Source organism: Anomaloglossus baeobatrachus, chromosome 5 (genome assembly GCF_048569485.1).
Source record: "Anomaloglossus baeobatrachus isolate aAnoBae1 chromosome 5, aAnoBae1.hap1, whole genome shotgun sequence".
Taxonomy (NCBI): domain Eukaryota; kingdom Metazoa; phylum Chordata; class Amphibia; order Anura; family Aromobatidae; genus Anomaloglossus; species Anomaloglossus baeobatrachus.
Window position 1 is genome coordinate 496,692,432 of NC_134357.1, and position 19,560 is coordinate 496,711,991.

At 50.3% G+C, this 19,560-nt stretch overlaps 1 protein-coding gene across 4 annotated transcripts in view; it reads left to right on the top strand.

The window, feature by feature from the left end:
• Positions 1-18,420, top strand: part of TEKT3 (tektin 3) — a 106,152-nt gene extending 87,732 nt beyond the window's left edge. For all 4 annotated transcript variants that reach the window (XM_075347956.1, XM_075347954.1, XM_075347953.1 and 1 more), the window contains exons 5-8: positions 1,864-2,007; positions 13,942-14,164; positions 16,717-16,871; positions 18,058-18,420. In XM_075347956.1, coding sequence (XP_075204071.1) covers positions 1,864-2,007; positions 13,942-14,164; positions 16,717-16,871; positions 18,058-18,274 — 739 coding nt within the window. In that variant the 3' untranslated portion in view covers positions 18,275-18,420. The remainder of the gene's footprint in view (positions 1-1,863; positions 2,008-13,941; positions 14,165-16,716; positions 16,872-18,057) is intronic.
• Positions 18,421-19,560: the final 1,140 nt, after the last annotated feature.

A 19,560-nucleotide genomic window follows, 5' to 3' on the forward strand; every position in this document is an offset into this window, starting at 1 on the left:
AACTTGAAAGCCATACGATTCGCTACTCGCACAATAAGTATGGCTTTCGGGTTACTCGCTACTTAGCGAGTATTTCCCATTGACTTACAATGTGCCCGCTAAACGTAACGAATATGCAACTAGTGGACAGTACTCACTTACAGCATAGCGAGTACAAATAGTTAGGTACTCGCTCAACACTAGTTGGCACCCTTAATTTAATATTTGGTTGACGAACCTTTGGAACAAATAATTACAGCCAATCGCTTCCCATAACCATCTACAAGATCTCAACTGGAATTTTGGACTCTTCTTTTGTAAACTCCTCCAGGTCTCTCATATTTGAAGGCGTCTTCTCCCAACAGCAATTTTAGGATCTCTCCACTAGTGTTCAATGATATTTAGATCTGGACTCATTGCTCCCTCTTCAGAGATCTCCAGTGCTTTGTTTCCATCCATTTCTCGGGGCTTTGTGAAGTATGCTTGGGGTCATTGTTCTGCTCAAAGACTGATGACCTAGGATGCAAACCCAGCTTTCTGACACTGGGCACTTTATTGCCACCCAAAATCCTTTGGTAATTTAATGTGCTTTAAAAATCTCTATCTTGGTCTCATCTGTCCGAAAGCCGCTTTCCCAGAAGGATTTTGGCCTACTCACATACATTTTGGCAAACTGCAGTCTAGCTTTTATATGTCTCAGTGTTAGCAGTGGGGTCCTCCTGGATCTCTTCCATAGCATTTCATTTCATTCAAATGTTGACGTCTAATTCGCGCTGACACTGATGCACCCTGAGCCTTCAGGACAGCTTAAATTTCTTTGGAACTTGATTGGGGCTCCTTATCCATCATCTGGGCTATCCTGCTTTTCAGCTTTTCATTAATTATTCACTGCAGGAGATTAGCTACAGTGCCATTGGCTCTAAACTTCTTGATTATGTTCCACACTGTGGACAAAGGAATATCAAGATCTCTGGAGATGAACTTGTAACCTTGAGATTGTTGTTGGTTTTCAACAATTTTGGTCCTCAAGGCCTCTGACAGTTCTCTTCTCCTCTTTCTGTTCTCCATGCTTAGTGTGCCATACATAGACACCCAATGCAAAGATTGAGTCAACTTCTCCCATTTTTATCTGGTTTCAGGTGTGATTTTCATATTGCCCACATCTGTTACTTGCCATAGATAAGTTTGAACGAGTATCATATCAATTTTGGAAAGGTGCCAACAATTTTGTCCTGCCCATTTGTGGAGGTTTTTGGGAAATTCTGTCCAATTTGCCCTTTTTCTGAGTTTTTTTTGTCTTGTTACAATACACACAAAGGAAATGAGCATGTGTATGACAAAACATGTAATTGTAATAATTTTTTGACTAGGACTGTATATTTTATACCGGCAGATGTAACACGTCTATGACGTACATGCGTGAAGTACAGGTATTTCATTGGTAACCATGTAATGCTACACTTCCCCTAAAATATATTTCCGGATGCAAATAACATGAATCCTGCCCTGACATTACTGCACCTCGTGTAACACTGAAGCCAATGGTGACAGCAAAAAAACAAAAATATAATACGCAACCGCAATAAAGGTTTATAATACAGCATGACATATAGTCTGCATAATAAACCATAAAACAAAGATTATTAACCAACACAGTCCATTGTATTCTTAGACTCAGATCTGAAATCTCGGTCTGAGGGATAGCGGTTGTTTTTATTGAAACCTAAGTTGCATTTCCAAAACATACTAAAACCTTCCATACACGTATTCCCCTTATATACCACTCCTATATCACTGCGGCCATCACGGTTGTCAGAATCATAGGATTGTTCCTTTGTTTGCATTAATAGCCTCTTATTAATAATTGTTTTGATTTACCTCCAGATCTAACCGGGCGGCTCAGCACGAGCTAGAAAGAGACATCAGCGACAAACAGGCGGCCTACCGGATCGATGACAAATGCCAGAACCTCAGGAATACCTCAGACGGCATCGGCTACTATAGAGGAGTGGAGCGCATAGACGCTACGTACGTCAGTCTATCTGATGTCCCAGATTTGGGCATTGGTTAGCCCATACACCCCTGATGACGGTCAAATGCCGAAACCATCCCCAAGGAATTCTCAACCGAGAATTCTTAGCCTTCATCATTAATGGGGTATAACTAGTGTGCACTGCTACATCACAGCTCATAAGAAATGGCCAACTCCTCGACTTTTATAACCATGAACCAACATGGTGATCATATATATTACTAGGCTGCGGGGAGTAAATGAAGCAATACCGCTATCTACCACCACCCCAAATGACACACTCTGCATTATTAGGGGGGCACTTACAGCCACGCAGTCCTTTCTGTCACTTACTCTGCACTGATCTACAATGAAGTATTATGTGGGCATAGTATGGAAGTATTATTCAGGTATTGTATGGCAGCACAGTTCGTTTTCAGTTTTATTTGGGTGTTGAGTTACCATATGATTTGGGTAGTGTTATGAAGTACTATATTATGATAGTAGTATATAGGTATTATTAGGTGGTATTATTTGTACAGTGCATATGTAATTTTCATTTGGGCACTGATTGGCAGTGTGGTTATGGCAATATAAGGCAATCTTTTGAGAGTAATTTATACCATATTTCATTGAAAATAAGACAGGGTCGTCTTATAGTCTTACTGTATATTATGTTTTGCTCCGAAAGATGGCCTAGGGCTTATTTTCAAGGGGTGTCTTATTTTGTTTTCCACGAACAACAATCCACATTTATTCTTGATTAAAAAAAAATCAACATTTATTGAAATATAGTCATATTGCATTCTGGAATATCAACTCTTCTGTGTGTAACTTGTGTCTGTCTGTCTATATCTATCTGTCTATCTATCTATCAATCTATCTATCTATCTATCCCTCTATCTATCTATCCCACTATCTATCTATCTATCTATCTATCCCTCTATCTATCTATCTATCTATCTATCTATCTATCTATCTATCTATCTATCTATCTATCTATCTATCTATCTATCTATCTATCTATCTATCTATCCCACTATCTATCTATCCCTCTATCTATCTATCTATCTATCTATCCCTCTATCTATCCCTCTATCTATCTATCTATCTATCTATCTATCTCTCTATCTATCTATCTATCTATCTATCTATCTATCTATCTATCTATCTATCCCTCTATCTATGTATCCCTCTATCTATCTATCCCTCTATCTATCTATCTATCTATCTATCTATCTATCTATCTATCTATCTATCTATCTATCTATCTATCTATCTATCTATCCCTCTATCTATCTATCCATCTATCTATCTATCTATCTATCTATCTATCTATCTATCTATCTATCTATCTATCTATCTATCTATCTATCCCTCTATCTATCTATCCCACTATCTATCTATCTATCTATCTATCTATCTATCTATCTATCTATCTATCTATCTATCTATCTATCCCTCTATCTATCTATCCCTCTATCTATCTATCTATCCATCTATCTAGCTATCTATATCTATCCATCTATCTATCTATATCTATCTATCTATCTATCTATATCTATCCCTCTATATATATGTCGCGGGCGGAGGAGGGGACGCCGCGCTCTCCCTTCTGCTGCTCGGGTCCGGCTGGCACTGCTGCCTGCTGCTGCCGCTGCTCGGTGGCTCGAGCGATGGGCCGGATCCCGGGGACTCGAGCGGCGCTCCTCGCCCGTGAGTGAAAGGGGGTGTTTGTTTTGGGTGTGGGGATTGTTTATTGTCCGTGACGCCACCCACGGTTGTGGTGATTTGTTGGCACCACCGCTGCTCTGTATGGGGTTCCCGGGAAGGATGGTATGGAGCAGCCAGTTGTTGTGTTGCCCCTCCGTGGGTAGGGTTTGGTGATCCCGGGTGTCACAAACCACCGGGGGGGGTCACTCAGAAATCCCCCGCGCTGGCTACCAGTACGTCACAATCGGGGGGTAACAAGGGGGGTCACCCCTCCTTTATACCTCCCGACCGACAGACAGAGCACGTGACGCGCTCTCTAGCGCCCCTCTTATAGTCAGGCCAATTATGGAATTGCCCGACAATAAGCAAGGAGGCCGCTATACTACTTATGCCGATTATTGAAGGGTCCCCGGTGAGAGTAGGGTATATATTCCCCCGACCTCCGCGGGCGGAATATATAATATCTTCCCGAATCTCACTGGCCTCCCCACAATAATCCTTGGCACAACTCGCTGCCACCAACCGCTTCACGGTAACTATTAGCCGAACACACAGACGTGGGATTCAAGATCGAGATAACAGAACAGCCCAAGATTAATTATATAATTTAATCAGCCTAAAGCACACTAGAAACTACAATATATACAATAGGGAATCTACAGAATATACATATGTCAGAGTACAGTTACAGATAAAGCATGGTTTACAACAGGTATGCAATTCAATCAGTTACCTTGTGCGTCTGGCCACAGGGGGGCGCTGTAGACCAGGTTTCTAGGAACTCCCGCAGATGTTTCCTGCACGTGCCCCCAGCGAAAGAACCACTGGAAAATGGCCGAAGTAGGGTTATCAACCTGGGCAATCCAGGTCCCCTCCTACCTTAGTGACCTCACAGGGAAGCACTGCCACTCCCCCTGCATGGATCAGAATTATCCAGCAAAGGGGATATTGGCCATAACTTTGCCTGGGAGCGTCGTAGGCAGACGCCAATGCTCTCATTGTGACAGTTATGAATTTAGCTACAGAACGAGGGGACTCATGACCTGTCTGCCAGTTCCCCATTGGCTGATATCACGCCTGGGGCATTTCCCAATGTCCTGCTCCCATAAAAAGGGGGTGCCGGCATCGCCACATGCGGAGACACCATTTTTATGGTTGCCATATTTATCGGAAATATGGCTTGCGAGATATGAACCATTTTTTACTGGAGTCGTTCTGTCTGGCTATTTCCATAGCCTTGCTAACTAGCTAGCAGCTCCTACTACAGGGTGACGGCAGGGAGTCATCCTGTGTCCATTGTTCCCACACCACCTCATTTCCATATCACAGGACATGGCCATGGGATTTGTTGCTAAACCAGTTGTGTGAAGGAAAGGGGGGGTGACACCAGGAGAGGGCTTCCTGACATACTTGAATATCATGATTTATCGTCATATCTCCGGATTTGCCTCACACCTCCCCCCTTTTGAGGGCGCTAGGGGGCAGCACACTCCGGTGTTCCCCCGTGCGCCCGTCCGCGACCTCTCCTTGTCGGGACAGCCCGTCTGCGTTACCGTGGTCACGGCCCCTTTTGTGGCGAATGGTGAAGTTGTATTGCTGGAGCGCAAGGCTCCATCGCAGCAATCGCCCATTCGTCCCAGAGACGGTGTGCAACCAGCTGAGTGGATTGTGGTCCGTCTCCACGATGAAGTGGCGCCCGTATAGATAGGGTTGCAGACGCTGCAGGGCCCACACTATGGCCAGGCACTCCTTCTCCATCGTGGAATAGGCAACTTCCCTTGGTAACAGCTTCCTGCTCAGGTACAAGACTGGGTGCTCTTGGCTCGCAGAGTCCACCTGGCTGAGCACCGCACCGAGGCCGAAGTCACTGGCGTCGGTCTGTACTACAAACGGCCGCGTGAAGTCGGCTGCCTGTAGCACGGGCGGGCTGGACAGGGCGTCCTTTAGGGCCCGGAAGGCTGTCTCGCAGTCCATTGTCCAATCGACTGCAGAGGGCAGCTTCTTCTTGGTGAGGTCCGTCAAGGGCTTTGCCAGGCTACTATAGCATGGAACAAACCTCCTATAGTACCCAGCGGTCCCCAAGAAGGACATCACCTGCTTCTTGGTCCTGGGGGTGGGCCAGGATGCGATGGCTTCCACTTTCTCAGGCTCGGGCTTCAGGGTTCTCCCACCTACCCGGTGACCGAGGTACTGGACCTCGCTCATGGCCAGCTGACACTTTCCCGGCTTGATGGTCAAACCTGCCCGGTGGATCCGCCTGAGCACCTGTGCTAGATGCTCTAGGTGGTCCTCCCAGGTGGGACTGAAGACGGCAATGTCATCCAGGTACGCGGCCGCGTACCCTTCAAGTCCCTTGAGCAGGGTGTTGACCATCCGCTGGAAAGTGGCAGGGGCATTCCTCATCCCGAATGGCATCACCGTGGACTCGTACAGTCCAAATGGGGTAATAAAGGCAGAGCGTTCCCTGGCCTTGCGAGTCAGGGGGATCTGCCAATATCCCCGGCTCAGGTCCATGATGGTCAGGTACTGAGCCCCGGCCAACTGATCGAGCAGGTCATCGATGCGTGGCATTGGGTACGCATCGGCGACCGTGACCGCATTGAGCCCCCTGTAGTCCACGCAGAACCGAGTGGTTCGGTCCTTCTTAGGGACGAGGACTACAGGCGAGGCCCAAGCGCTGTTGGATGCCTGGATCACCCCCAGCTTCAGCATCTCGTCAATCTCCTGGCGCATGTGTTGCTGCACCTCCAGGGAGACCCGATATGCTGAACGCCGGATCGGGGGATGATCCCCAGTGTCCACGTGATGGACAGCCAAGTCAGTCCTTCCGGGCTGGTTGGTAAACAACCCCCGGAAGGGGTGTAGGGTGGCCCACAGCTGGGACCAAGAAGCAGGTGATGTCCTTCTTGGGGACCGCTGGGTACTATAGGAGGTTTGTTCCATGCTATAGTAGCCCATCCCACCGCTGCCACCAATATGTCACAAACCACCGGGGGGGGTCACTCAGAAATCCCCCGCGCTGGCTACCAGTACGTCACAATCGGGGGGTAACAAGGGGGGTCACCCCTCCTTTATACCTCCCGACCGACAGACAGAGCACGTGACGCGCTCTCTAGCGCCCCTCTTATAGTCAGGCCAATTATGGAATTGCCCGACAATAAGCAAGGAGGCCGCTATACTACTTATGCCGATTATTGAAGGGTCCCCGGTGAGAGTAGGGTATATATTCCCCCGACCTCCGCGGGCGGAATATATAATATCTTCCCGAATCTCACTGGCCTCCCCACAATAATCCTTGGCACAACTCGCTGCCACCAACCGCTTCACGGTAACTATTAGCCGAACACACAGACGTGGGATTCAAGATCGAGATAACAGAACAGCCCAAGATTAATTATATAATTTAATCAGCCTAAAGCACACTAGAAACTACAATATATACAATAGGGAATCTACAGAATATACATATGTCAGAGTACAGTTACAGATAAAGCATGGTTTACAACAGGTATGCAATTCAATCAGTTACCTTGTGCGTCTGGCCACAGGGGGGCGCTGTAGACCAGGTTTCTAGGAACTCCCGCAGATGTTTCCTGCACGTGCCCCCAGCGAAAGAACCACTGGAAAATGGCCGAAGTAGGGTTATCAACCTGGGCAATCCAGGTCCCCTCCTACCTTAGTGACCTCACAGGGAAGCACTGCCACTCCCCCTGCATGGATCAGAATTATCCAGCAAAGGGGATATTGGCCATAACTTTGCCTGGGAGCGTCGTAGGCAGACGCCAATGCTCTCATTGTGACAGTTATGAATTTAGCTACAGAACGAGGGGACTCATGACCTGTCTGCCAGTTCCCCATTGGCTGATATCACGCCTGGGGCATTTCCCAATGTCCTGCTCCCATAAAAAGGGGGTGCCGGCATCGTCCACATGCGGAGACACCATTTTTATGGTTGCCATATTTATCGGAAATATGGCTTGCGAGATATGAACCATTTTTTACTGGAGTCGTTCTGTCTGGCTATTTCCATAGCCTTGCTAACTAGCTAGCAGCTCCTACTACAGGGTGACGGCAGGGAGTCATCCTGTGTCCATTGTTCCCACACCACCTCATTTCCATATCACAGGACATGGCCATGGGATTTGTTGCTAAACCAGTTGTGTGAAGGAAAGGGGGGGTGACACCAGGAGAGGGCTTCCTGACATACTTGAATATCATGATTTATCGTCATATCTCCGGATTTGCCTCACACCGGGGCCCAGTGATGAGTTGGGAGATGCAGGGCTTGGTGGGCACAGGGACGCGGGGGCAGCGCTGTGCCTTGCGGCACTGTGGTACTCACTCAGCCTGAGACGATGACACAGTTCTCGGTAAAACACACGGCTGGAAAGACGGTTCCCACGGACGGCTGCACTTGCTTTCCTCAGTAGGTGACGGTGATGTCCCTTTTCCTGCACCTGATGTTTCTGTGTTGGTAGCGATGGGTTCCCACCGGTAACCCGCCCCCCGGCTTGGATATAGGCCGGAGGAGCCCTACTTTGCCCGCAGGCGCTGGCCCTGAGAAACTGGTGCCCTGGCGGTGGCGGTGTCTCTCCTCAATGGTTGGACTGTTGCCTTCAATCGGGACTTGGTTGTTTGGAGACAGACGTCCCCTTCACTGACGGATTTGGCAAATTTACGGCGACTCCTAGCCTTGCCGGGGTCCGAGAGGCCCCTGCCCTGGTGCTGACTGTTCTTTGTATACTGCTCCAGACCGCCGGGCCACTACCCGTCCGCGGTCCTTCCAGCAACCTCCGAGCAGTCCCCCTTCAGACTGTCACCGCCGTCTGCTAATCTTGCTGACACTGTCCTGCACACAGCCGGACCAACTTCAGGCTTTACTACTCTCACTTTTACTCCTTTTCTGTTACTTCAGCTTTTCTCTTTAGCTCCACTACTACTTCCTTCTACTTCACTTAGCTCCTCACTCAAGCTCCCCCTGAGCTAAACTGCCTGGTTCTTCCCGCCTCCAGGGCTGTGTACTCCTCGGTGGGCGGAGCCAACAACCTGGCCCACCCCCTGGTGTGAACATCAGCCCCTGGAGGAAGGCAACAAGGATTTTGGTAGCATTGGTGTTCCTAACTGGGGTGTAGGGTGTGGTGGTGTGATGACCTGTGACCCCTGGCTTGCCCAGGGCGTCACATTCCCCCTTAGCAAAATGCAGACCGTCCGCGGGCTGCCCATCCAACACCGGTTTTATTTTCTGAAAAATATATGAAAAGGTAAACGGTAACATAACAACTTATAGCATCATCCCACATCGGGAGGTTCAGTTCTTAAACGTTACTAACGGTTTACGGTTACGGTCTCCGCTCTCTCCCACCCAAGCAACCTGGCCCTGATGCTGCCCCTAAAACCCAGGCAGCACCCCTTGACCCAAGTCCAGCACAAGTTACCCGAGCGGGATCTGTCCTTCCCCTCCAGAGGGTAGCCACCGGTTCCTTTGGTGGCTGGGCCCCAGCCTGCTCTGCTGAGGGCCCTCCCTCCAACCTGCCTCTCCGGAGGCGGCAACTGCGGAAACGGTAATGGTAAAACAACTTATTTACAAGCCACTAACGTTTGTGGTTGCCCTGCAAGTTCACGGGCTTGTCCATGGAAAGTCCTCCATGCAAAACTTTCAAACGGTCCCCACGGGGACAACGGTGCCGGCTATGGCCGGTTTTCTCAATCACGGTAATCAGGTAAAGCTTCGGTTCCATTTTGCTTATCATCATTTTTAAACTTTCAAACAAACATCTCAGTGGTGGTCCCAACGGGGACTGGACAACGGTGCTCCGCTGCCCTTACTCCGGACTTTCAGCTTCACCCGAAAGAGGGGGTGCAGGACTCACTCGGCTCTCCTGGCTGCCCCTCAGTTTGGCATCCAGGGCGAACCACCCCCTCTCTCCACAGTGCCGGGTATATTGTACAATGTCACCCGGCATTAGGTTACGGCCGGGGTGCTCTTCAGGCAGGTGCGCATTCACATCCCGCCGGGCTATAAACACTTCGGCCTCCAGGCCCGGTTCATATATAAACCCATAGCCCCGGCGGACATCAAACCGCCTCACCTGCCCCTCGTACAGCGGGCCCCGGACTCGGAATGTTGCTTGCCGGAGGTTCTCCTTTTCTCTAATTGCTCGGGCCACCAGCTCCACCTTTTTCCTCTCTCTCTCCCCGATCTCCAGGCCCAGTGGTAGCGGCTCCCTGTCCCAATACGGCGCTGCTGCGAGCTCCGGCGCACGGGTCGGGCCCCGCGGGACATTCTGGACGTTGCCCACTGTCAGGGATCTGGGCGACAAGTCCCGCGGTGTCTTGGCCTTGGGCGCCACCTTGCAGCGACAACCCGGCGCTACCTCAGCTGAGGTGTGGGGGATGGGCACAGGGGCTTTCCGCAGCTGGGCCTCCGGCTTGGAGCGGGTCATCGGCTCCGGCTCGGGGACTTTCTCTATAGGCGCCTCCGGTGCGGTTTTCGGAGCCTTCCAAGGCAGCATCTCCGGTCAACTACGGGCTCCGGCTGCAGGTCGGCCCGCCTGGGCGGGCATGCTGGGTAGTGCTACCGGTTGCGGTGGTAGCAGGCCTAGTGGCGGGGTCACGGCCTCCGAGACGGGTGGCGAGGGAGGCAGCGGGGGGAGAGGGCTTGGACCGGGTCCCGCAGCCGCGATGACCGGCCCTTCCAGGGCATCGGGGCGTGGGTCACTCGCCCTCCCTTCCTCCGCTTCCTCCTCGCGTCTCCGCACGGCTGCTATAACGTCCGCCATGTCAGTCTCCCACTCCTCCATGAGGAGCTGCATCTTAACCTGCAGCCGTTGGTAGAGCTGCGCGGTCCGGATCTCCACGCACGCCGCGGTTCCAGGCGCGGGGGCTACGGTGTTGCGGGACGGCATCCACATGCTGCTGGCGGCTTCTCCCAGGAACAAGATGTCCGCAGAGTCCTGGCGTCCCTGCTTTTATAGCTGCTCTCACATGCAGCCAGCCGCCATCGCGTCCCCCTTAGCTTCTTTCCGGCCCCTCCTCTATTGGGGCGGAGTTTTGGCCTTCGCGCCTCTGCTACTCGAGAAGACGCTCGAGCGGGAACTTCTCGCGCCAAAGATGGCGACTTCCGAAATTTTTCAGCCGGATACCTCCGGCGGTCACAAGGCGCACCTCTACCCAACGGCAGAGCGGTAAGATCCTGTTCGTGACGCCAAGTTGTCACGGGCAGAGGAGGGGACGCCGCGCTCTCCCTTCTGCTGCTCGCGTCCGGCTGGCACTGCGGCCTGCTGCTGCCGCTGCTCGGTGGCTCGAGCGATGGGCCGGATCCCGGGGACTCGAGCGGCGCTCCTCCCCCCGTGAGTGAAAGGGGGTGTTTGTTTTGGGTGTGGGGATTGTTTATTGTCCGTGACGCCACCCACGGTTGTGGTGATTTGTTGGCACCACCGCTGCTCTGTATGGGGTTCCCGGGAAGGATGGTATGGAGCAGCCAGTTGTTGTGTTGCCCCTCCGTGGGTAGGGGTTGGTGATCCCGGGGCCCAGTGATGAGTTGGGAGATGCAGGGCTTGGTGGGCACAGGGACGCGGGGGCAGCGCTGTGCCTTGCGGCACTGTGGTACTCACTCAGCCTGAGACGATGACACAGTTCTCGGTAAAACACACGGCTGGAAAGACGGTTCCCACGGACGGCTGCACTTGCTTTCCCCAGTAGGTGACGGTGATGTCCCTTTTCCTGCACCTGATGTTTCTGTGTTGGTAGCAATGGGTTCCCACCGGTAACCCGCCCCCCGGCTTGGATATAGGCCGGAGGAGCCCTACTTTGCCCGCAAGCGCTGGCCCTGAGAAACTGGTGCCCTGGCGGTGGCGATGTCTCTCCTCAATGGTTGGACTGTTGCCTTCAATCGGGACTTGGTTGTTTGGAGACAGACGTCCCCTTCACTGACGGATTTGGCAAATTTACGGCGACTCCTAGCCTTGCCGGGGTCCGAGAGGCCCCTGCCCTGGTGCTGATTGTTCTTCGTATACTGCTCCAGACCGCCGGGCCACTACCCGTCCGCGGTCCTTCCAGCAACCTCCGAGCAGTCCCCCTTCAGACTGTCACCGCCGTCTGCTGACCTTGCTGACACTGTCCTGCACACAGCCGGACCAACTTCAGGCTTTACTACTCTCACTTTTACTCCTTTTCTGTTACTTCAGCTTTTCTCTTTAGCTCCACTACTACTTCCTTCTACTTCACTTAGCTCCTCACTCAAGCTCCCCCTGAGCTAAACTGCTTGGTTCTTCCCGCCTCCAGGGCTGTGTACTCCTCGGTGGGCGGAGCCAACCGCCTGGCCCACCCCCTGGTGTGAACATCAGCCCCTGGAGGAAGGCAACAAGGATTTTGGTAGCCTTGGTGTTCCTAACTGGGGTGTAGGGTGTGGTGGTGTGCTGACCTGTGACCCCTGGCTTGCCCAGGGCGTCACATATATCTATCTATATCTGTCTGTCTGTCTGTCTATCCACACACACACACACACACACACACACACACACACACACACACACACACACACACAGACTGCACATACATACCAGACTGTCTTCTCTTCAGCTTTAGATTTCGGCAATTAAAGGGACCTTTGGTCACATGACGTGATATCACAAAGGTCCTTAAGCAATCTTATCATCAGGATATAAATGCTGGGGCCCCTAGGAGAATGGAGGTCCCTGGAAATTGCAAAATTTCCCGTCCTCTCTCCCTAATGCCAGTCCTGCATACCAGCCTGTCTCTTGTTCAGGTCTTTTAGATTAAGGTACCTTTGGTCACATGATTGTAAAGTCATCCAATCTTAACCTCGGAACACAACTATTGGGGACCCTAAGAGAGTGGGGCACTGAGAAATTGTGCAGTTTGACTCCCCTAAAGGCTGCTTTACACACAGTGACATCGCTAGCGATGTCGCTGGTGAAAGCACCTGCCCCTGACGGTTGTGCGTCACGGGCAAATCGCTTCCCATGGCGCACAACATCGTTAGTCCCCGTCACACATACTTACCTGCCTAGCGACGGTGCTGTGGCCGTTCGTGCGGCGTCACAGCGATGTCACACGGCAGCCGTCCAATAGAAGCGGAGGGGCGGAGAGCAGCCGAAAGAAAGTGACGCCCACCTTGTTGCCGGAGGACGCAGGTAAGGTGATGTTCCTCGTTCCTGCGGTGTCACACGTAGCGATGTGTGCTGCCTCAGGAACGACGAACAACCTGCGTCCTGCAACAGCAACGATATTTGGGATTAGAACGACGTGTCAACGATCAACGATTAGGTGAGTATTTTTGATCGCTAGCGGTCGTTCGTGCGTTTCACACGCAACGACGTCGCTAAAGAGGCCGGATGTGCGTCACGAATTCCGTGACCCCAACGACATCTCGTTAGCGATGTTGTTGCGTGTAAAGCCCCCTTAACTCCGGCCCTGACAGTTATTACAGCTTATTTTTGGAGTAGGATTTATATTTCAAGCATACTCCAAAAATCCTGCAAAATCATGCTAGGGATTATTTTGGGGATAGGTCTTATTTTCGGGGAAACACAGTAGTCTTGTTAGGCTACTGTATGGCGGTATTATATAGGTATTGTATGGTAGCATTATTTGGGAGATACATATGCAGTTTTCATTTGGGCAGTGAATGGCAGTGTTGTGTGGGCAATATGAAGCAATATTTTGAGAGTACTATATAGTAGTATATTGAGGATACTGTGTGAAGATACTATATAAGTATTATAAGACAGTATTATTTGGACAATGCAGTGGCACTTTTATATTTGCCTTTAGTGGCAGTGTTGTGTGAGTAATATAAAGCCATATTATGAAATTACCATGATACTATTATTATGATACTATATAGAGGTAGCATATAGGCATTTTATGGCGGTATTATTTATGCAGTGAATGGTTGCATTCTTTAACACTAGAAGTCCCAGAGAGGGGTCATTTGACATTTCTACCATTGGAATCCTATGGAACTTAAAATTCCTGGGACTTCAAGTGTTAAAATATGCAGGCTCTATTTTTCTTGCAGTCAGTGGTCCTACCACCATTAAAGCCCAATGTGGCAAAACCGATACCTTGTATCCCTTGTTTGTACAGAGCGGTGGCCAGGCTTGTGTGCTGCTTCTCCGTCCAGTGTCCATGAGACTAACGGAGACAGCACAGTACTGTAACACCTCAAATTATTAGTGGCCCCAGACTGATAACTCATGGTTTGTGTCCTCCAGCATCTCGGTCCCTGACACTTGGGCCAAGTTCAGCGATGACAACATCTTGAGATCTCAAAGCGAAAGAGTGGCATCCGCCAAGCTCAGGGAAGACGTGGAGAGCCTACTGAATGCTACGTCCAATGAGATGTGGAACCAGTTCAACCTCGTCAACGTCTCATTTACCAACAGGATTTCCGACACCGCTGACGCCAAGAACAAACTGCAGAGCCACCTGGCAAAGGTAGCGACAGAAAATCTGGGGGAGTAGTTATAATGGGTGTGTCACGGGCGGAGGAGGGGACGCTGCGCTCTCCCTCTGCTCGGGTCCGGCTGCCGCTGCTGCTGCGGCCTCTGCTGCTCGGTGGCTCGAGCGATGTGCCGGATCCCGGGGACTCGAGCGGCGCTCCTCGCCCGTGAGTGAAAAGGGGATTGGTTTTGGGGATTTATTGTCCGTGACGCCACCCACGGTTGTGGTGATTGTGTGGACACCACCGCTGCTCTGTATGGGGATCCCGGGAGTGATGGTATGGAGCAGCTAGATGTTGGCCCTCCCCTCCGTGGGTAGGGGGTTTGGTGGTCCCGGGGCCCAATGGTGGAGAGTTAGGATGGTTCACAGGCGGGTTATGGGGCCTGTTGGGGTGCAGGGGCGCAGGGGCAGCGCTGTGCTGCACGGCACGGAGGTACTCACTCAGCCCAAGGATGATGACACAGTTCACGGTAAACAAGCGGCTGGTTGGACGGCTCCCTCGGACGGCTGCAGTGTTGATGTTCCCTGCAAGTTAGCGGTGACTGTCTCTTTTCTGCACCTAAATACTGTTGTTTTTAGCGATAGATTCCCACCGGTAACCCGCTCCCCAGCTTGGATATGAGCCGGAGGAGCCCCTCTTTTGCCCGCAGGCGCTGGCCCTGAGAAACTGGTGCCTTGGCGGTGGCAGTGTCTCTCCAATATGGTTGGACGGTTGCCTTCAATCGGGACTTTGGCTGTTGGGAGACCCAGGAGGTCCCCTTCACTGATGGATTTGGCAAATTCACAGCGACTCCTAGCCTTGCCGGGATCCGAAAGGCCCCTGCCAATGGTGCTGGCTTCTCTTCGTATACCGCTCCGGTACCGCCGGGCCACCACCCGTCCACGGTCCTTTCGGCAACCTCCGATCAGCCTCTCCTGCAAACGGTCACCGCCGTCTGCCAACCTTGCTGTCTCAGTCCGGGGTACACACCCGGACCAACTTCAGGCTCTTAACTGTCACTTTCTCTTCCACCTTAACTCCTCTCTCTTGCTCCTCTACCACTTCACTTCAACTGCAAACCTAATCTCTCCTCTCACTTCCTCCTCCAAACTCTAACTGCCTGTGTTTTCCCTCCTCCAGGACTGTGAACTCCTCGGTGGGCGGAGCCAACCGCCTGGCCCACCCCCTGGTGTGGACATCAGCCCCTGGAGGAAGGCAACAAGGGTTTTGTGTTCTGACCTTGGTGTTCCTGCAGGGAATGTGGGGTGTGTGGTGGTGTCATGACCTGTGACCCCTGGCTTGCCCAGGGCGTCACAGGTGCAGAGATCATACCTGAACACTGAAGGGGCCCTAAAGGTCCTCCACCAGTATTTTATGGCAGACGGTTGGTGGGGCTCTGCTACCGATAGTGGATCATACAAGTTAGGACAGGAGGAAAGAAAAGGAGTGCGACCGAAGAGCTAGTCCCATCATCACTAATAATAAAATAGGGATAGCTGGGCCGACCTAGGCTCAGAGACCCTATACGTGCCCCATATCTGCTGTAGGACAGTGGAGCAATTTATATCAGCACATCCATGCAACATGTCTTGAGTTACAGCTCCTGTACACATAAAGCTTCTACTGTATCTCACCTTCCCACTGCTTTTAAAAATCAGATAGGTAACCAGCCACCAGTATCAGATTGATAGGGGTCCGATATCTGGTACCTCCCTGGATCAGATGTACAGAGCACCCATTGATAGACCTGCAGTACCCAAGAACGGCCACTACACAGTACGTCCTTCTTTGTACTCTGCGTACATCCGGCGGCCATGGGATCTGCTGATCTGTGAGGTTGTCAGATCCTCCGTTGACCTATCCTGAGTATAGATCATGAATATCAAAGACCTGGACAATCCCTTTAAATTTGCAGCAATTCCGGTATGTTTGACCAGCCCATGTGCGGTAGGACATGGGCTCTGCTGTACAGAGTCCACGCCACTATGAATGAGCCCGTAGTCAGTGTTACAGAGTTGACGTTACTATTTGACACAACTAACTCGGTTATTATGGTGCACACAGGTCATTACAAACGTAGCTCTGCTACATCCAGCCTTATGCATACCTCGGCTTTTTTTTCTTGAACTTCGTAAAGGCTAAAATATAAGCGAGGCCCAGCCCATGAGCAAGGAGCCAAGCAGGATTACATTCTCAGAACCTTTGGACGGAATTTGTGTGCGTGCCAAGAGTCATTCCAAGGGTTTCTCAACACTTCGGGCTCCCTGGATTACACCATGGCCGTGTTAATCGAGTTACTCGCCTCTCCGAGCTCCGGATCCTCCACAGTCCTGGAGCACACGGCCATCCAGAGCAAACTTAGTATAACCTCGAACAGAGAAGGAAGGACTCTCTTAAAGAGCCCTGAGTTATGACATAGTCACCGTGAGCTCCAGGAGGGCTTGGTCTTCTGCTTTCCTACCATTTCTGATCCTCATAGTGACATATTGCCCAATCCTGCACTGTTATGTGAAGTTCTTCTAATGTGGCATCTCACTGACCAAACTTTCCCAATAACATTTTGCAGACTCTTCAGGAAATATTCCAAACTGAAATGACCATCGACGCCATCAGAAAGGCGATCAAGGACAAAATGGCTCCTTTGAAAGTAGCTCAGACACGTCTTGATGAACGCACCCGCCGCCCCAATGTGGAGTTGTGCCGTGATATTGCCCAATTACGGTATATTTTGTCTTAAACATGGAGTCCCTCTATGTACATATATTATATTACTTATCCTGTACTGATCCTGAGTTACATCCTGTATTATACTCCAGAGCTGCACTCACTATTCTGCTGGTGCAGTCAGTGTGTACATACATCACATTACTTATCCTGTACTGATCCTGAGTTACCTCCTGTATTATACTCCAGAGCTGCACTCACTATTCTGCTGGTGCAGTCCCTGTGTACATACATTACATTGCTTATCCTGTACTGATCCTGAGTTATATCCTGTATTATACTCCAGAGCTGCACTCACTATTCTGCTGGTGCAGTCACTGTGTACATACATTACATTACTTATCCTGCACTGATCCTGAATTACACCCTGTATTATACTCCACAGCTGCACTCACTATTCTGCAGGTGCAGTCACTGTGTACATACATTACATTACTTGATCTATTCCTTATCCTGAGTTACATCCTGTATTATACTCCAGAGCTGCACTCACTATTCTGCTGGTGCAGTAACTGTGTACATATATTACAATACTTATCCTGCACTGATCCTGAGTTACATCATGTATTATACTCCAGAGCTGCACTCACTATTCTGCTGGTGCAGTCACTATGCACATACATTACATTACTTGTCCTGTACTGACCCTAAATTGCATTCTATATTACACTCCAGAGCTGCACTCACTATTCTGCTGGTGCAGTCACTGTGTACATACATTACTGATCCTGAGTTACCTCCTGTATTATACTCCAGAGCTGCACTCACTATTCTGCTGGTGCAGTCACTGTGTACATACATTACATTACTTATCCTGTACTAATCCTGAGTATTATTAGTGTACTAATCTTGTATTATACTCCAGAGCTGCACTCACTATTCCATTTGTTGCAAATAGAATCCATATTGCAAAGAACATTCCAAAGTTCAGTGCAGAGAGTAAACAAGCTGAGAGATTTCAGCTCTGAAGCTGGCAGAATGGTTAATTCAGCTTTAAGGTTAAACCACAATGTTTGCATTCAGTATCAGTAAACTGAAGCAGCCATTTACTTTGTAACTCTGGGAATTAACACAATAACACACCAGGAGACTCCTTGCATTTGTGGGTCTTTGTAATCTTGCCTCCCCCATATAAAGGCAGCCGCTTGCACTCATTTAGTTTTTATTGTCTCTTAATCCATAGTCTTGTCCAAGAAGTCCATGAAATCGACGACACCATTCAAGTTCTACAACAGCGTCTCCGAGAAGCCGAGGACACCTTACAGATGCTGGTCCACACCAAGGCCAACCTCGAGCATGACCTGTCCATCAAGGCCAACTCTCTGTTCATCGACCAGGAGAAGTGTATGGGCATGAGGAAGAGCTTCCCGAGCACCCCCCGCCTGGTGGGCTACACATAGGGGGGCCAGGTCACCCGCTGTAATGTGCGCGGCTGGCGAGTCCCTCACGTGGTGTGCGCTGGATGATTGTGTGGTTTGTTACACACCAGGCGGTGTCATGTGGTAGGTGTAGAAGGGAATAAAATGCGTCTATTGTTTTACAGAAACCATGCATTTTCATTGTGTTTTTTGATTATGCTTTTTTTTTATTTCATGGGTGAAAAATAGTGATGGGCGACCCAGACTGTGAAGTCTGACCCCTGCGGGTTCAAAGGTACCCAAGTGCTGTGCCTAGTACTCGGATAATAAAATAAAGGCAAACTTCATAAACCGAGCACGCTATACTTACCGAGTCACCAGCTCAGCTGTAACTGCTCCCGCAGCCTCTCATTCACTTCCAGAGCCGCTCATTACCTTCATTCCATATGCACTGCTTCCCCCGCCCACCGGCATCTGTGATTGGTTGCAGTCAGACACTTCCCCACGCTGTGTGGCAGCGTGTCTGACTGCAACCAATCACAGACTCGGTCTGCGGGTCTATATCGTACAGTAAAAATAAATAAATAAATTGACGTGGGGTCCCCCCATATATTGATACCCAGCACAGATAAATCCCATGTCCACAGGCTGCAGCCCCCAGCTATGCACTGATCTTGACTGTGTATCAAAATAAGAAGAACCGCATGCAGCAATAAAAGCGGCGTGCGATCCCCCCCAGTTTTGTTACCCAGCGAAGATAAAGCCCGACAGCTGGGGGCTGGTATTCTCAGAATGAGGAGACCCCTCCTTAGTTGACCACCTCAGAGTAAAAATAGCAGCCTGCAGCTATCCAAGATTGCTGCATCATTAGATGCGACAATCCCAGCAGTTTACCCGGCTCTTCCCAATTGCCCTGGTGCAGTGGCAATCGGGGTAATAAGGGGTTAATGACAGCTCACAACTGCCATTAAGCCTTAGATTGGTAATGGGAGGTATCTATGAGATGAAGTGAAAGTAAATAAACATGGTAAGTGAAAGTAAATAAACACAAACACTGAAAAAAATCCTTTACTTGAAATAAAATACAAAAAAGCCACCCTCTTTCACTACTTTATTATCCCCCAAAACACCCCTGCAGGTCCGATGTAATCGTGAGCTTCAGACAGAGACTGAGTTAGCCGTGCGATCAGCGGTGACATCACTAAGGTTAAACACAGCCACAGCTGGAGGTTCCCATGGTCCTCCACCTGTGACCGCAGGTAACTTAACCTCAATTGACTTCAGTGACCTCACCTGAGATGAGGTAATTGACTTCATTCAGGTCCCCT